At 38.5% G+C, this 19,349-nt stretch overlaps 1 protein-coding gene across 1 annotated transcript in view; it reads left to right on the top strand.

Annotated features, from left to right (window-relative positions):
* The window catches only part of ENPEP (glutamyl aminopeptidase), a 34,888-nt gene extending 15,759 nt beyond the window's left edge, over window positions 1-19,129 (top strand). Inside the window, exons 6-20 of the mRNA XM_014878354.2 lie at window positions 133-246; window positions 2,612-2,746; window positions 6,764-6,829; window positions 8,241-8,306; window positions 9,550-9,701; window positions 10,922-11,001; window positions 12,625-12,752; window positions 12,871-12,926; window positions 13,754-13,904; window positions 14,667-14,740; window positions 14,856-14,957; window positions 15,067-15,237; window positions 17,011-17,151; window positions 17,953-18,031; window positions 18,278-19,129. Of these exons, the coding sequence (XP_014733840.1) occupies window positions 133-246; window positions 2,612-2,746; window positions 6,764-6,829; window positions 8,241-8,306; window positions 9,550-9,701; window positions 10,922-11,001; window positions 12,625-12,752; window positions 12,871-12,926; window positions 13,754-13,904; window positions 14,667-14,740; window positions 14,856-14,957; window positions 15,067-15,237; window positions 17,011-17,151; window positions 17,953-18,031; window positions 18,278-18,415 (1,653 nt within the window). The 3' untranslated portion in view covers window positions 18,416-19,129. The remainder of the gene's footprint in view (window positions 1-132; window positions 247-2,611; window positions 2,747-6,763; window positions 6,830-8,240; window positions 8,307-9,549; window positions 9,702-10,921; window positions 11,002-12,624; window positions 12,753-12,870; window positions 12,927-13,753; window positions 13,905-14,666; window positions 14,741-14,855; window positions 14,958-15,066; window positions 15,238-17,010; window positions 17,152-17,952; window positions 18,032-18,277) is intronic.
* The last annotated feature ends 220 nt before the right edge of the window (window positions 19,130-19,349 follow it).

Below are 19,349 nucleotides of genomic sequence, written 5' to 3'. Positions count from 1 at the left end.
CCAGAATTATGATAATTTTCATCTGGCAGCAGGAAAAAAGTAAGCAAGTGAATGTTCTATATGCAGATGTGAGAGACTGAAACGTGCATGTACTATTTATCTAAACCTACATCTTTATGTTTATAATTGTAGTGGTTTGGAAATATTGTAACCATGGACTGGTGGGATGACTTGTGGTTAAATGAAGGATTCGCCAGTTATTTTGAGTTCCTGGGAACAAACGCATCAGAACCAGATTGGAAAATGGTACTTATTTCTGCCTTGTGAAAGTTTGGTGGGGCTGGGAGGAACATTTCAGAAGGGACTAAAATTTAGACAAGAATGATGAAGACTCAAAGTGTATTTATAGAAAACTAACATAGTGAGGTGCAACCTAAAGAAAAAGTTGGTTTAAGTTTTTCACCTACCTATGTTATGGTCTGAAACTAGTCAAAGTAAACTTTATAAAGTTTTAGTCTGCAGAGAAGAGTAATTCTTTTTTAACAAGTGGGTGAAATGTTTGGTTATTATGGCAAATAACACCTAGGTGGGTTCTGGACAGAGCCTTAACAGTTTTGCAGGGTTGCTTAAAGGTCTCACTCTGAAAGATGGAGACTCTCCTCTATTTATTTAGTTGGGCTGTACTCTCTCCATGGGACTTAGGATCGCTTAGGATCTGGTAAGGGTTGGGAACCTGGGCCGGTCTCCACAGCTTGGGCTCTTATCAAGGAAAATACTGGACATCCATTCAGCTTCTGCCAGCATTGTAAGTGTCATTTCAAATGCTCCAACTCAGACAATCTCTATTCTGTGCAGTGCAAAAATAGGTAGTGACAGTGGATAGGTGAAGTGCTAACTGTGCCAAATCCAGATTTAATGAGTTTTAAGGGCATTGCAAAGAAGTTAGCCTTAAATATACATTATGCTCTGTGAATAAAGGGAGTTTTCTTGCTCCTTCCTTCCTCCCCTCCCAAATAGATGTGATGGTACATAGCATGCATATTTTCCCCAGCTGTCCAGATGTAATGAGGTTCTGGATGCTTAGACATACACAACATATGCCAGTGGAAGGGAGCAGAGTAGGTTTTACATAGGCTGAACCTGTTGAAATCTACTATCTCTTGAGCCTAGTGACTTTAAAAGCAGGCAGTACCTACTTGTTGCTTTGACTCCCTCTCTCCCTGAAGAGAGGCTAAGAACAAAATCATTCCCTAGGTCGCTTTTACACTTTAAAGTAGAAGATTTGTGGTCCTAACTATGCAAGAAAAATTCTAATTACTGAGTTTAAAATTTAGAAGACTTTTTTTTCATCTAGATACTATGTTCATCTAAGACATTTCAATGTTATCCAAGTGAATATTAGAGAGGAAAGCTAAACTGAATTTTAGGTTTTTTTGGTCAATATTGATTAGGAAATAAGGGGATTTTGACTGCTGGCTACTTAATCTTTTCTAAAAAATTCAAATCAATTAAAAAAAAAAAAAATTATAAGCCTTGTAATTGGGAACCCTGCCTCCTTCTTCCCTCCCTCCCTTCCGACCCAGCTCCTCTTTTGCAAGAGGAGATCATAATGCTTTGAATATATTGTCACACTTCTGAAATTATTAACACAGGCTACTCTTTTTGCATACTGGGGGCAAGGGAGGGTGGGATGAGTGTGTCTGTGTTATGATACATACAGGAAAACAAGATCTGCAAAAGGCCATTTATCTTAGTTAGGGAAAAATTATATCCCCTTCCCTCTCTAATGTAAAGCAAGAGTTTACAAATCCTTCTTTAGAGGGCATGAGATTTCATTCTATTTCAAATAGCTGTCTTGGTTTGAAAGACAGGTGTCCGCTGAGACAGGCAGGAACCTCTTTTTGAAATGGAACATGTAAGCCCCCTCCCTCCAAATTATTATAATTTTGAAATTAAGGGGCTCTCAGGCAAAGATATGGGATTAGGAATAACAGTTCTTTACTAGGAAAAATTAAAATAGAAATACAGTATTACAGAGAACAAACCCCAAAACACTGATAGATTCAGAATACAACCTGACACCCCATCAGTCAGGGTTTTGGTAGCAGTCTCATTAAATAGTGGCTGCAGTCCTCCTGGAGTGACAGATGCAATTTTGTTAAAGCAGTGGTCCTGTAGAAGGGTGCAGTTTTCCTCTGAAGGTACAGTGATTATGTGGGGAAGGTCCAGTTTTCTTCTGGAATTCAGTGGGAAAAGGCTGCTCTGATGTTACAAATCTCAGTTTTCATCCAGGTAGGAAATGCTTGGCTCCTCCCCCTTGCTGGAGTATCTCCCAATGGAATGATGTAATTTTATCAGTCATGCAGTGGGACTCAATGGCCCATTAACAGATGATGTCTCCCTGGAGGAAGGATGGGTTGTGGAAAAGATAAAGAACATGGCCTCACCTGTTTTTAAGTAGATGGCCCATTAGCAGAGGATATCTCCCAAACAGATAAGGATCACTGCCCCACCTGTTTTCAACAGATGGTGATAGAATACATACTTTTGGTCACATCCTGTATTGCAGCCTAAGACAATGGCCTAGAGAATTTGAAGTTCAAGCTACTTATCTGTGAAGTAGGCATATGCTCCTGTCTTTGTTTCTATTCTAATGTCTTCTCTCTCTCAGCTTGAACAGGTTTTAATTGAGGATGTGCTTCCTGTACTGAAGGATGACTCTTTGCTGTCTTCTCACCCAATTGTAGTCGATGTGTCATCTCCAGCTGAAATCACCTCTGTGTTTGATGGGATATCTTACAGTAAGGTAGGACTGTTGTGACTTTGGATGCAAAGGAAGTGCCAGCTTTGGAGAGGAGATAAATGTCAGGGGTACTCATAATCAGGACTCCTAATTCACTTGAGCTGTATCTGTGCAGATCTTTGTTCTGGGACGTTCCCATCTGCTGTCAGTGATGATGCAGTTAAAAGCAGCTGTGAGAGGAGCAGAGCAGGCAGAGCCTCGTCAGCCACTGCACACCATGCAGGGCTGCTCACAGCATGCAGCGATGCAGGCAAAACACAGTGTCACTAGCCTCTACCACTAGACTGTTTGGTTTAAAATTAAACTAAACCAGGTACTAATCACATTCCACTCCCATCACCTCATGCTGATGCAGCCCAGTTACATCAAGTCTCATAATCTAACACAAGGGCAGATGTCCAGATAGGCTTTCTGTCACTTCTCTATCACACTTGTAGGCCAGTATAACTTCTTTTTTTAGGAAGCAAAGCAGAGAACCAAGCAGTGAAAACAGGAAAATTACTTTTCATCTCAAGTTGTTCACAGTATCACAGCCACCCAAAAAACCTTAGCAAAGATGGGTTACACCAACTTCTACTAGTATTGGCCTACACTGGGAGATAAATTAGCTCCACATGACACTGAAAGCTGTGGAGCTCAGGAGTTCATTGGAGTATAGTAGTCTGTAGCCCAGGAGGTGGTAGCAGACACTCCATTAAGTATTTGACAAGATTTTTTGCTCATCTCATCCCAGTCAGTGGCAGTGAGGACCTGTACCTATAAAGACTCCCTAAGGATCTAGCTGGAAGAATACCTTGGGTCTGCCTGAGCAGAGAGACACTGGAATCATCCAACCACTGTTGTGATCAGGGTACACAAAGGCCTTTGGGAGCCCACGGCCTCTGGTAGCACTTGCTGTGTAGGATGCCAGCCTGCAGCTCAGTGCTTGCAGGAAAGTGCTGTGAGGTCCAGAGCGTGAGGGACACCAGCAGCCATGCTGAGGATCATCACTTTGACCTAGGGGGCTGAGGCCAGCTCATCTCCCTCCATATTGGATGTAGCCACTCTGTCCTTAGACAAGCCCTAGACATGGAACAAAGCAGATATCTCCCTGTATCTAACCAGGGAGTCTCTTGACTCAATGGCCTCAACAACACCGTTCCCTCCAGTTGCCTTCTGCAGTGCATCAAGAGACAAGCCCAGAGAAGCACAGGAGAAAACACCCCGTCACTCTTCTCCTCAACCAGCCATCTTCCATGCTGCTTCTGAACCTGATACACCATATTTTTATTGGCAGCTTCTTGTATGACTCTGTCAGTGTTCCCTATCTAGCATGCTTCCACTGAACATGCAAAATTCACCACTATTAAATATTGCTTGTTGCTTTCCCTCCAAGCTTCCATTATCAGCTAAACATAAAGCATACATTGCATTGACTTTAGCTTTAGTTGTGCTACAGTCTGAACTGTAGATACTACTTTTATTAGCTAGACTTGATCCATCCATTTCCATCAGTTTTCTGTTTTCAATTGTTAAATCCTCTATCCAACAATACAACCAGTATTTATTTCATCATAAATGCCTCACAGTCAAATCATAAACCATGTAAAAACCTGCATTGTGTAACACTGTTTTTAAATCAAACTAACAAAAGTCACAAAATATACCGAGCTAAATCAAATACTCTGGATCAAAATGTATTTTAGTGGTGAGTTAAGCAAGATAAAACATTTGCAGGATCTGTAAAAACAATGGAGAAAAAAAATCCTAGCTTTTACTCATCTCTTTGTGCCTAGATAATTGTTACATGAACTCATTTTTTTAAGCAAAAACACTTGAGGACTTGTGCATTGTTTGGGAACAGTTTGCTTGGGATATAATTTGGCTTGGGCTATAATTTGGCTTGAAAGAGAAAGTCTTTGCTTAGATTTAGCTCAAATTACTGTTGGTATTTATATATAAATGCATGACAAAATTAACTTGTTTCTTTTTGGCTTTATTTTGGCTTCTCTTTTGCATTTTTCTTTCAAAAACAATCTTCTTGTGATAATATTCATCGCTAAACAAATAAAGCCTAATTTGCAATGCTCTCTGTTAGTCTTACCAGAACAACCAGAGATCTTATCCAATCCTAAGACCCTAATGAATTACCTAAGGGAATGGAGTCATTGCAGCATATTCTGTGCAAGGTCCTCCAACTGCTGTGTGGTTGGTAGGGCATTATATGCCTAGGAAAGCTCTACTAGAGTAGAGCTGGTGAGTAAACAATAATTGTTATAATTGTTACAATCTGCTTTTTAAAAGTATTTGAATCTTATCTCTTTCCCAGTTTAATCCTCTCTCTTATTTTGAAAGGTTTTATTAAGGTAACAGGGATGTTTTTTGTCTTAAATAAGTTCTGTTAGAAATTTTCTCTCGGACCCTCACATTTTTGGAACTTCCCATCTACAGAAGTTTAGGATTCATCTTCCATATTTCTGCCACAAACAAGTCTTATCACATACTTGGCAATTACTATGAAATTATGTGGGTGTTGATAAAAGACTCCCCCCTATGCTCCCATCAGAGAACATCAGCTAGTCAAAATAAGGTCACTTTCCTGAGCCTACCCAAATAGTTGTAAGAAAGAAAAATTATTGAAATACTGGCATTCTTATAATCAGTGATTTTTGTTAGGATGAGTTTTTCTCAAACACGCTCCATCATGGACTACAGAGGAATGACAAGAGAGGGGGGAAGAGACAGAAAAATAATAGTAGGAGGTGCAAGTGACTAACTATACATTACAATTTCAAGCAAAAGAAGTCTCCACTGTTACCAAATGCATGTCTGTGTATTTCTACTTTGGATTTTAATATAAATGGGAGGAGATGGTTTATGAGAGGTGATATCAGATAAGGCTGAGAGACAAAGCTGAAGAACTGAGGTTCCCTAGTGCATACTCGTGGCCTTATGATCACCATTGATCAATAAGCAGCCTTATGATTACTACTAATGGATATCCATTCTAAATGTCACTGCATTGGTTTTGAACATATCCCATGGCAAATACATCAGATTTCTATATCAGAAAAGAGTCATCTGCTGACCACTTTGACTCCCCAACAATAGCCTGGAAAGCAGTTTAAGACATATCTGTTCAAACAGTCCCTCTGCAATGACTCATCTTGTCATTATTCTCACACACATAAATAGAGGAAACAGGATTTACTGAGAATCCAGAGAATATACTTATTTTCATATGACAACTGTATTTTTGAACCATTCATAGCATTAGGCTATCAACTGCTCCTTGATTTATCTCAGAAAATGAAAACATGCTAATCCTAAAATTGTATTTTGCATCTTAGGTTGAGTTTGCACTGCTTTCTTTTTGACTTCATCATTTTGTGTACACTCTGTTCTTTGTTCCACATAGTTCTTCTATTTCTCTGTCCTGTCTTCCTTTTGTTTCTTTCTTCTTTCAAAGTCCTAATTGTTTGGTTTTTTTCTGTGATGCCCAAGTTAGTAACTTCTCTGATTCCAATTCTACCCTGCTTCAGAGGCCAGAGCTCTTACACTCTTACACAGCAAATCTCATTCCTTATCTTGAGATAGCATACCCATCCTGTAAAGCCCCAGACATGGCAGCATTTTAAGAGTTCCCTTCCTGTTCTGTGTTCATCTGAAGTCACTCCCCCTCTCAGGCTGTTCCCCTGACAGGGTCCTCAACTGCCCTCACCCTTATCCTGTTCAACACGAAACAGGGAGCCCTGCTCACACAAACTGGTAGAGTGTCAGGACAGTAACCTACAGCAGCAGGGCTCAAGAGCTGAACATAGAAACAACTGTCTGATCGCAACTAAAGACTGATTCTCACATCCAGATTTATGCTCCACCAGGTAGGCATGCTATCCCACAAAGGAAAACACTTCCTTCATCTGATGGATGATTTCTATCTTTGCCTTATAAAATGCTAATTCCCATGTTGCCTTTTAGATGAATGGAAATCAGTGTCAGAGCAGTATGGATTGACCTTCTCCCCTTTCCCTTTGTCCTCAGGGTGCATCGATCCTCAGAATGATTCAAGACTGGATTACACCAGAGCTCTTCCAGAAAGGCTGTCAGGTAGAGGTGGCACCAAAGCCCATCAGAAATACAGCCCATCTTCACGTGACAATAGCAAAGCCATTATCCAAAAAGTGATTATCAGAGATCCTGGTGTTGGTAGTAAAAGTACTTAGTGCATTTCAGTACTGAGTGGACAACATAGAGGGGAAGAAGTTCCATGCTCCCACAGAAGCAGGAATGTGAACTGCATAAAGATTTGATAGTCAGACAGTGAGGACCTAAATTCCTGAAAACTTTAATCAAAAAACCTCCTCAATCTCACTGTTATCCTGTTGTCAACTAGGATCCCCTCATTCCACTCTAAAGTGTGTCTGCAGCTTCCTATGGCCAGGATCCTCCAACCCACACAAGGCTGCTATGTAGGGACACACTTAGAGGCATAAGCTCATCCATGCCCTGATGCAGGAGCACCCAGCCCTAGAAAGTCAAGATAATAGGGAGAAGAAAAGGGATATATTGCGCAGTTCACAGTCCTTTCTTGTGGAGGAAAAGCGTGGTTCTACAAAATTATGGAATGACAAAATGGGAGAAAGGAGCCGGCACAGAAGGAGAAAGGTTGTCTGCCCTTTTTTTTTTATTCTGAACAGACATTGGTAACAAGCGTTACAGTGCAGGCTTACCACATTTTTCTTACTTCCCTCTCTTATGAAGAGTGCATGTATGGGCTGCTACAACATAGTTGTATTTTTCTGTACTTCCCCTTAATATCAGAATCAGAAGAGTTACCCAAGATGGGAAAATACAGCGACCTTGTCCCCAAGAGCCCAACCCTTCTCCCCTGCTCAGAGCCTTCGAGAGCACTAACATAGGCAGCTCTGGCCAACAGCGAAACAAACAGCACCATCTGCTGACTGAACATCACCAGGAGTAGGTGACAGGGTAGGAAAACAGCCGCCAAGCAGCCAGGGAAGACACAGGATGGGAATAAGGTTTAGGTGTTGCAAACTCTTTGCTGAATACCATTACTCCTTATAACAATCGTGATCAAAACTTAGAGGTGACTAGACTTTCCTACTTCCCCCCTGAGTCCACAGGTAGTGAAATCTCATGAAATATCTTCTTCCTGCTAAACAGCCTCTTATATTAGTCAGAAATTTGCAACAGGGTACAGTGGTGTCCATTTAAACAAAATACAAAGAACTCTTCAAGTACAAATTTATTTCTTACTAAAAAGTCACTCGGGAAAATGCTGAGTTTTGGTGTTATGAGATGCATTGGACAGCAAAGGAATTACATCAGCTGAATACTGATCCATTTAATCTCCCACTCTCAGTACTACCATCCATGTGTGGATACTCTGCAACTGCGAGATACTCTCTGTATCCCTGTACAACTGAGTATGTGTGTTGTTTTCATAGGCAAAGAAGAAACACTGGTAGTATTTTTACAGTCTTCCATCTCCCTCTAGGCGTATTTGGAAAAACACCATTTCCAGAATGCCAAGACAGAACAATTTTGGGAAGCTCTGGAAGAGGTATATTTTGCATCCACCCAAAACCTTGCTAATAAATGTTTAATATCTCACCCACTGATTTCAGTTTATCAAACTTTTAATATTCTGTAGCTCTTCTGTCAATGAGAGACCACAAGCTAGGCAGCCTCTCTGTATTTTTTTTTTTTTTTTGCATAAGGCTGTGGGAGTAGAATAAGAAACAAGAAAGGAGGCCTTGCTAACAAACAACCTGCTACTGAAACATTCTCTCTGCAACTCAAATTTATTTCATGTGTGAAAACACCTCTCATCCATCACACACATGCACCCCATACTGTCTTTTTTCTCTATCCAGATTCAGGCATTTGAAAGCTCTCCGTAGTATCAATTCCCAAGTAATTTTGGTGCTTATCATTCTCTCTAGCTTCTGAGTCCCAGTTGGGTCATCATCTGTGACACCATTTTCTGATCTTTCCTGTTCCTTAAAGCTGGACTATTTTTTTCCATCTATCTCATTACTCCCCATTACACTGCCAGGTTCTACCCTGATATTATTTCCTTTTCTTCCAACCCTGTGGACACGCACACAGCCCAAATTGTGCTTTTTGTTTCTCTTTTCTAGGTCCGGTCTTCTCCTTGGTCCCAGACTTCTTCCTACTCAGCAGAACTTCCTACTTTCTCGCTCTAGTGCTTTGCATCTTCACATCATCTACCTGATCTGGAGAAGGAAAGACTAGAAGTAACCCTAGCTCACTTCCCTCACAGGTGGCATCCTGGGAGGAAGTGACAGGTTTCTCCAGCTCTAGTTCCTAGGACAGATGTTCAGGGTTCACAGAATGAATTGAATTTTACATTGGTGCAGCTGCTGGTGGTTTATACTGGTTCTTCCTTCACACTAAAAACAGGACACACTGCAAGGAGGCTTCTGGCTTTAAAAATCCCCCTGTGTCCTTTCTGTCCTGTTCAGTTTTTCTGTTAGAAAAAAAATTGAGAGATCACAGAGTATGCAAAGGGCCTCAAAGGTTCCTCAGTATTTCTTCCCCATGTTACTGGCCAGTCTCCTGCCTACACATTTCTCATTTCTTCTGTGGGTGTTCAAGACGCCAAATAATTTCTTTCTTCAGTGACAGGCACTATAGAAGGATTTAATGGAGGATTTTTTTATTCTAAACATGCTCTTTCCTCTGTCCCTTTCTGCTCTTCTTTTTCTTATTACCAGAGATACTTTCCTTCCTCTTAGGACTGAATTTCTATTTTCACTGTAACCTTCTTCCATCATTCATAGGCAAGTAATAAACCTGTGAAGGAAGTAATGGACACATGGACTAGACAGATGGGCTACCCTGTTTTGGAGATGGGAGATAATTCAGTATTCACACAGAAACGTTTTCTTTTGGATCCCAATGCAAATGCTTCTTATCCTCCTTCTGATCTTGGGTAAGTTCCTACTGCAAATGTTGATTCAAACCAGGCAGAAACAAAGTAAAATGTACCTCATTAAGTGCATTTACGAAGAGAAGTTAAAAAAAACAAAAAAACAAAAAAACCCAAACAACCAAACAAATTAACAAAAACCAAGAAACCAAACAAAAACACAAATAAACAAAAAAACCAAAAACCTACATGGGTTTTCTCTCGGGAAGCGCAGGAGAAAATTGTGTTTCTAAATTCCATCATCATAAGCTCCAAAAAAGAACTAGTAAAACTAAAAATGTATAAATCTGTAAAGATATTTTGTTTAGGAGATACAAAACAATAAATCTTTTTTTCCTGGAGGTAGGAGGAGATACCATAACCTTAATTTTTTTATCTTCTGAAAGTTAATGACCATTTACTTAACCCAGGGTTATAAAGATATGTAATATAAAGACATATATTTTCCCATAGCATTTGTCACCAAGGGGAAATTTCCCTGGGATGAGCTATAATATACTAATACGGAATATTATTATACAGCAGCTGACTGCTCAAAAGGGCTTAATAATTTTAGGAACCCTATGCAGGTGACTGACATTATGCTCACAGCATGCTCTGTTGTCTCATGTCCCTGACTGAGGCACAGTCTTGGTCACAGTCTTGGTTAGGTTGTGCTGTGGCTCCATTCCTGCCCAAATTTCTCATCTTTGTGCTGAGCATGCCCTGGACTGAGGAATCTGCACCTACCCAATAAAGGTATACAGGAATTGAGGAGCAAGAAGTAAGGTCGCATTTACCACCTAGAGTTTTATAATGAAGGGATTAGCGTTGTCTTGGAGAATAAAAATAGGCTGGAAAAGGCAAGAGGTCCTATTAACTGTATCATAGTGGTTACTTAAACTCTTTCATTTTTAAAACCTGTAAAAAAACTTTTGTAATACTTAACTATTTATTTCAAGTCAGCATTGCGAAGATTAACTAGTGTCTGCACAAAGCTCTAGACACATCAACATTAACACCAATTATTAAAATATAATAATTTTTTACTAAATTAATTGCTTTGTATCCTGCTAGAATATTGCCTAGTATTATTTAGTAAATGTATATGTTCATAAGCATAAGTCGGCATCATTAAAAAAGATGTAAGCATTAAAATAAACAAACAAAGACATATTGGAAGGGTTTTTTTATCATTTGGTTTCAAATGTAATTTGATTTTCTTTCTCATTAAATAATTTCAGTTATAAATGGAATATACCAGTCAAATGGAGGTCTGGCAGTTCATCAGGTTATACTTTCTACAACACATCAGATTCTACAGGTAAACATCTTCTCTTTTAAGGATAATGAATGGATAAAGCTTTTCAATATCATTTACAGAAAACAGTATGAACAGTATGAACTTTCATACTTTCCAGTTTTCAGATCTGGGAGCTAGCACATTGCTTGATTGTACTGCAGTTACTAGTAATTTCAGTGATAAGATTACTATTTCCCCTGTACAAACATTATGTCAATTTAGTCTCAGTTTCAGTATAGTGCTTAAGCATCTGTTTAAATACAGTCCTATTCAAGGAAACATCTAGCATAATATTAATTATAATGTACTAAAATCAATTCGGCTTAGAAATGGCCATTGTCCAGTCCAAGAAAAGAGAAGTAGGCTGATGAATGCTTCTGTAGCATGGTAAACTGTCAACTTGAGTTCAATTAAAGAAAAAGAGCTACAGATCATTAATCACCTTTTCTAATGCTGATTTCAAAACTGAGAAAATTCCTACTTTTTTTATCATTGTTCTATTATGCAGTCAAATCTGAATTTTTGTCCACCTCCAGTGGACAAAAATGTGCGGAAAAATTATTGACTTTTTTCAGATTTTAAATTATATCCCATTGAATTTCAGAAATATTACAAACAGCTCATCTTTTCTTGTACTTATTTGTTACTTATTTTAAATGGAATTTGCCTTTTGTTCTGGAGGTTTTTTTACCTGGCTGCTTTTAGTATCCATGCAAAAGCAAGCAAAAATATCTTATGTCATTATACAAGTCAGAAGTTGACACAAATAAATTTTTTTTCTCTGATTTCCACATGATATGAGGGCTGCAAGGGGTTATTAACCTCACAAAGCCTGCAAAGTCTTGATTAGGAGCTTACTTCTACATCCACAAAATTTCTGTTTTGCAGGGCAAACAGCAACTGTAGGGAAAAATCTATTTAGAAATACTTCGTATGTATCATCCAAACAGAAACGTGCTTTAACTACAACCACTCTCAAAACACAGATTGAAGACAACTGTTTTCAATGGGAAATAGAAAAATTTTCATAAGTAGCATCACCAATTGGACCAGGCCAAGCTTCTGAGAAAGGAACATTTTTTTAGGTGTTCATTTTAAACGGGAAAATCCTTAAGCACAAGTACTTGCATGAAGTCTCAGCCTATTTTGTAAATCCTTTATCAATAGCTACAAAAATAGAATCAAAGAGTACAGGAAAGAAAAGTTAGTTGCTTGAAACAAGCTGCAAATGAAACTAATGGAGGATAAAATATGAGAACTTTAATAGTGCATATGAGATGAAAAATGTTTTAAAAATATGTTTGCAAGAACTGCTTCTTTGAAATTTTTTACTTCTTAAAATTACACTAAATCTCACCATCCTTATGCTACTCACAATGATCTCCATTTCAAATTTAACAAACTAGCTAGCTCAAGTAATTACCACAATTCATTTTTCTAAGACAAGTGCTGGCATTTATCAAAATCTGAAATAACTCATCTTTACTCAGAGCCATTTAGAAATAAATAAAGAAATAAATAAAATTAAGGTTTATATCTTATTTTGATATCCATTAAAACGAAATAATACTTTTGGAATCAAGGAATCTCCAGTGAGTTCTACATCATATAAGGTGCACTAACTGATCAATGTTTGTTTTGTAGGAATTATAATAGCAGCTTCTCCTGATACTTTTCTGATGGTTAATCCAGACCACATTGGATTCTTTCGGGTGAATTATGATAGTGAAAATTGGGCCATGTTAAGCAACCTTCTACTCCAAGACCACTCAGTGAGTGTTGAAATGTCTCACCTGTCTGGTGGGTCTCTTATAAGAGGTCTGTAGAGGCTGGGGCTTTTCTGCAAATAATATGTATATTTTTGACCTCTTTTTTTCTCTTTTCATATAGAATTTTTCAGCTGCTGATCGTGCAGGGATTTTGGATGATGCTTTTGCTTTAGCAAGGTAAACTAATTCTCTGCAGAGATTTCAACACAAGTTTTTCCCTTTCTGTTGCCTAATAATTAGAATTCACACAACCCAGGTGGTTGAAAGAAATTTTCTGACTTTGGTACGAGCTTAAATTCTTTGTTGCTTTATCTTGTCTTCCAAAAGGGGTGCATTTAAGTACGCATTGTCAACTTGCATTATGAATGCAATCAAGACAAATGCTCCCTTTCAGTACCACTGCAAGAAAAAAGCAGGCTTTGATCGCACAGGTCTTAGAAAGGGGTGTTTTCTCCATATAACTAACAATAATAGAAGCACTACAGAAGAAGTTAGGTATCCAGAAAAGTAGAGGCATGCCCACAATGCATACCAAGGTGTTGAGTAGCTACCACCTTAGCTAGTAGTTTGTTTAGAAACTTGATTGGAAACTTCTAGCTCTTGTGCCCAGCCATGGTGACACAGGTGAATTTTAGGCCATCTGTAACGGTATCTAAGTCTAAGTCTCCTCAGCCTTTCAGGATGTCTCCAACCAGCAATTCCTTTCTTTTTTGTGATATTAATGTGGTCAGTTAAGGGCTGCCCATTTCTAGGCACACTGGGCTGCTGCACAATGCTAGCATTCTTCTCACAGTGGCGCAGCTCCTATGGTTAGGTATTGATCAACAGTCATCCTGGGTTATCTCTTTGGAAAAAACCTTCTAAGTTACATTTTAGACTACTTTCTCCCTCACAAACTTTACTATTTCAGGCCTTCTAAAGTAAATAGTAAATCTAATATCTTTGAAGAAGCAAGTGCTTCAAATTCATTAAAATAACAGAAGTTATGTTTTCTCCTTCCACAGACCTGGACTTGTGAATTACTCTGTTCCCCTGGAACTCACAAAATACCTAAGAAACGAAATAGAGTATTTACCTTGGCAAAGAGCTATATCAGCTGTAACTTACCTTGCAAACATGCTTGAAGATGATAAAAATGTCTATCCCCTGTTTCAGGTGATGAAGCAAAATAGAAGCCAATCCATCTTGGGACCACTGAATCTAATAATTCAGAATCTCTAGCAAGAATAATACTGAAGTTTGAGTGATTTTCAGTGTTGCTGAACTATTAACATTTACTTTTCATTACTGTTCTCATAAAAAAGCCCTCTAAACACTGCTTAGTAGAGGTATCTGAACTACTTGGATTCTGCATTCAGGACCATGCACTTGGAGAAAATACATTGTGCCTAATTATTTTTATTATCTGTCACCATAAGGCATGTTACAAATATGTATTAGTCAAGGCTGTCCTGCATTCAATATAGAAGTATGTATAGGGCAGCAAAATCTCAGACACCTGTCTTCAACACAAAGAATGGCTGTATCTCAATGTGGCAATGAGTAGGTTTGTTAGTTGACCTAAAACACTGAACATGATTTAATGGTCACTAAAGTAAGTATGTCCTGAAATCTCTATCATCTCTGGAAAGCAGCTGTGGCAGTATGTCCTTGCTGTATCCCAGCCTTCATCTGGGAACACAGACAAGTTTGGAGAGAAGCAGGTTGGCTTTGTCCTATCAGGACATCAGTATTGCAAGCATTCAGACTTGGCATGCTATGGGGATGTGGAAAGATTGTGTGTGTGCCTGTTCATATTACTTTTCATTCAAGAAATACTAGTTATGAGAAAAAATGAAGGAGAATAAACTATGAAATGAAATATACTATTATTTAAAGAAATTGGCACATGTAACCAACGCCCTTTTTCTATCTCAGAGATATTTTAGCAATCTGGTAAAACCAATTGTGGATCGACTGGGCTGGGAGGATTCTGGAGACCATTTGCAGAGGTGAGGCAATTTTTATCTTTTCCTTCTCATGTTATTGATGCATTCAAAGTATAGTTAGCAGTAGGAAAATATCTCTCTCTCTCCCTCTCTCTCTCTCTCTCTCTCTCTTTTCAAGGCTTCTTCGCACATCTGTTCTAGAGTTTGCTTGCAGTATGAATGACACAGAAGCTTTGAGCAACGCTTCTCAACTCTTCAATACATGGTTACAAGGAGAAACGTGAGTGCTCACATCTTTTGTGGTTTGTGAAGAACATAGCATGTGACTGGGTCACCGATCTCAAGTAGGAAAGGGGGAAGAATATTTAAGTTCTGTTTCTTTATTTTAGTATTGCTGCAAATCTCCGACTTATAGTATATCGTTATGGGATGCAGAACTCAGGCAATGAGACATCATGGAATTACATGTTCAAGAAATACCAAGAAACTTCATTAGCCCAAGAAAAAGAAAAGCTGCTCTATGGTCTGGCATCAGTGAGGAACATCACCCTTTTGGACAGGTGATTTAAATAAATACAGATTTCTCTTTTCCTACAGAAGTAACTGGTTGCTGTTTGCTCATTCCCCTCTTCCTCTCTTCTGTGATGTCATTTTGGTCAGATTACAGCATGAGGAGTGCAACACATTTACAAGACCAGTTATCTAACATGCCCCTCTGAGATTGTACTAAAACAGGAAAAAAGCCTTGTTATTTTAGTGGAAAAATATTGAAGACATGGTAATTGCTGCACACAACAACCTTCAGCTCTTCCAACAGTGAATTCACCCTGTGCAATTTTAGTTGCTTAATATTTAAGCATCGGGAGTAAATTAGTTTCCATCCATCAGTTTTCATCCATTTCCTCTTTAATCAGTGAAGAGAGGCCTGACCTACAAAACACTGCTTATCCCAGACCAGGAAAGGGGCTTAAAATCAATGGAAAGAGCTGCTTTTGGGTGTTGTCAGTCACCCTCCATTGGCTCCAGTTTGCTTAGCCTAGATGTCTACCTTCTAACCAGCAAAAATTAGGCAAACAGCCTTGAGCAATTGTTATTAAATCCTATGAAGGCATCCATGTGAACTTGCAATGCTTCTTCAGGTGCTGTACTGAAGTGCTCAAGCTAGAACCAAAAATGTTGAATTCATGCTGCCATGACAATGATAAAGAGTCTGGATGCTGCCCCAGACTGGTCCAGCAGACTGTCAGACTGGGCAAGTATCTCACCAGGTTATCGCCCTGTGCATAGGCACACCAGCTACTTTAGGCTTATCTGATAACTTTGCACGTTGTATCGTGTAGCACTTGTGCAAGCAAACATCTACACCAGGGCCATTCACCACTGTATTGTATCTAAATATTGTAACATGGAGCAGCTTCTGCTTGAAAGAGTTCCAAGTTTAAAGGAGGTGAAACAAGGAAGTATAAGAGATTCAGGAAGAGTAAATATAAGAATTAAAGTAATTGAAATAATGGTAGGAAGCACATGCACTCCTAAATTCTTGTGACCGCAAATGCCGTAATCTAAAGCCATTAAATAGCTAATGGCTGAAATGATCAAGACATTAATTGATTAGCTAGATCAGCCTATATTTGCAGAAAATAAAATATCCCTCCTAAAGCAGGGAAAGCTTGTCTCTTAATTTGCTATTAAAATAACAAGCAAGGAGGGAAGAGCAAACAGATTGAACAAAATTGTCCATTACATATAAGGAAAAAGAAGACAATCCTTAATCCCAACAACAACAGCTTGAAAAGGTGTTCTTCTGCAGCTGCTGCTGTGAATCTATGACCATGCTACTCATCTCCCTGAAAACATGTGTGCTTCACCCCATCAGCCAAAACCATCTGTGCCATAACTGGAAGTATAATCGCAGCACTTGCAGTCATGCTCTGCCCAAATTAATTTTAATTTTGTATGGATAAAAGTTTCCAAACAAACAGCAGAGATGTTAATGTGAGCAAGCCACTTGTGCATGTATTAATGGCCCCTGTAAGATCTTTAAAGTCTGGACAACTACATTTTTTGGTGCTTGGCTGAACTACTAACTGATCAGTCTTGTTTTCTCTACTGCATTAAAATATAGGAATAATAATGGGGTTTGGCTATTTTCTAGTCAGGACATAAACTCTGCCTACTTTACTATAGAGATTCCTAACTAAGATTTCTTTCAACACAATTATCTCTTGAAACAGTTGTGTTTTAGATCTGTATACTTTACTTTTAAAATGCTCTAGGAAAAAATATTCCTGTTTGGAAATGGCTCTCATCAATTTCTATGGCATTTCCGTTAGATATCTGAATTATATTTACGACACCAGCCTCATCAAAAGCCAAGATGTGTTCACAGTCCTGAGATACATCTCATATAACACCTATGGGAAAACGATGGCCTGGGACTGGATACGACTGAACTGGGAGTACTTAGTTGACAGGTACTCTAACAAACTCATGGGAAACTACATCCACCTGTAAATGTTGTTATGTGCCATCTTTTTCTGTGTTTCCATTGTACAGCTATAATCACTGGCCTTTGCAAAATTAAAATTGAAAGCTTATTCAACACAATTATATCCATTTGCTGTTGAAAAAGTACTTTGTTGCTAATTTGAAAACCATTATTTCCCTAAATGATCACTACCAGTAAATGATGATCAAGGAGACAAACTTTTACCAAGGCCACAGAAATCTGATTATTGCATGAAAATTAGTGGATCAAGTCTCCACTCTTGTGATTGATTTCACACCAAGAAGACAGAGTATAAAATTGGGTTTTTTAAAAAATGTTATTCTAATGGTAACAGCAAGCAGCAGACATACAGATGAAAAGTGGAAGTAATAGCAAACCTTTTAGCTTTTCTCCTTACTATTTAAGTGACTTCTCTCTCCTTCCATCTTCTTTCTAAGTGCTTGGTGTGGGCACAGAAGGAAAGCACACTTGCAAGCCTAGAGCTGTGAACTGGACAGCTTTTATATTGACAAGCAGTAATATTCTTAACTTCAGGCCTGAAACAATCAGTAATTACTTAAAAAAAATAGATTCCACCCTAAGAGATCACTCAATTAATAAACATATGTAAGAACAGCTCGAATATTATGTAGGGATGCTATTTTTCAAGTATTAAAAAAGATGCTGAATTTTGAAAGTATCTTCTTTATTGTAACACAATTAGAAGTTTAAGCTTCAGATAATTATGGTTTTGCATCAAACATTATTTATTAAATTGTTTTTCTAGATTCACTATAAATGACAGAACCCTTGGTCGAATAGTAACTATTACCCAAACCTTCAACACTGAACTCCAGCTTTGGCAGGTATGGTGACATTAATTCTCTTAGGTTTAAGTCAATATATTTAACAATCTTCTGGCAGGAAACTTAATTTTTTGTCCTCTAAATGCTTAAATCAGCAGGAGTTAACTGTAAAACTGTTCCAGTGCTACTAGCATGAGCTTATGGATCTCTCCCAGTCAGAGTTATCCCTGACTGTGTCTTTGTAAAAAGCCGCTTGCCCAATAGCAGCATTATTTACTTCACATTAATTCTTTTTCTCTTTTCCAGATGGAAAATTTCTTTGAAAAATATCCTAATGCTGGGGCAGGAGAAATGCCCAGGAGTCAGTCACTGGAGCAAGTGAAGAGCAACATTGAATGGCTAAAAGAAAACAAGGAGGAAATACAAACATGGCTGGAAGCATAGTAAGGCTTCAAAGTCTTGCTTCGTGAAAAAGATCAGGCACTCGAATCTTCAAAGATGTTTAGCAATGTGGATTTCTCAGATAGGTACCTTAGAGGACTAAGACTAATATTTTTTTCTACAAACACTCAGGAGATCACTGCCAGAGTAATGTTTGTGTAACTGCTTAGCAGGAATACCTTTATATGATGAGAGCTGAATTTGCCTGAACAAACAGGACAAAGGTTTAAAGTCACTCAAAGCAGAAGTGATGGCAGAACTGGAGTCCTTGCTGATCACTCTAGTCTCACTCCTTATGCATACCACACTGCAAAACTACTTCTTGTTTTGCACGGAAGTATATCTAGTACACTCAGGGATTCCTTTCCAAGTGCACCTCATTGGAGCTTTCTCCTGAAGGAAAGGGAATTAAAACAGTAGTTTTGACATTGTCTGAAAATCATGCCCTATATTTATAGCTGTAAGAATTCTTCAACTGGGATTTAGGCTTACTTTCTGATACTACAGAAAGGCCAGTTAAGCTTTCCTCTCAATTGATTTTTGAAGTTTTACTACCAGTACAGAAGGGATCAATATTATCAACTTCTTTTTCAATGTTATTAATTGGGATTCTGTAGCTTAGGGTAGGGGTTGTCTTGATGACTTCTGTCTTATTTCTAAACCTTAAAAAAAAAGATAACTTGTGGCAGGCAATACTGCAAACAAGACATGCTTTACTTACTGTTTCTTTTCGTACAGAAAAATAAAATTTAAAAATCTACATGAAATCTCAGTCTCTTTCTAATGAAGTGATGAAACTTCCTGGGTTATAGAAAAACAGCTGTTTCATAGCTCAGCTGTACTGTACATAATAGCTTCAGTGACTTCTGAGGGGGGAGAAATCTATTAACTCCTCTGAGAAAACACTGAAAAAATGGCAAATGCCCCAGAGGGATCA

This window comes from Sturnus vulgaris, chromosome 4 (genome assembly GCF_052056855.1).
Source record: "Sturnus vulgaris isolate bStuVul1 chromosome 4, bStuVul1.hap1, whole genome shotgun sequence".
NCBI lineage: Eukaryota > Metazoa > Chordata > Aves > Passeriformes > Sturnidae > Sturnus > Sturnus vulgaris.
This window is presented reverse-complemented; position numbering and strand designations above follow the sequence as displayed.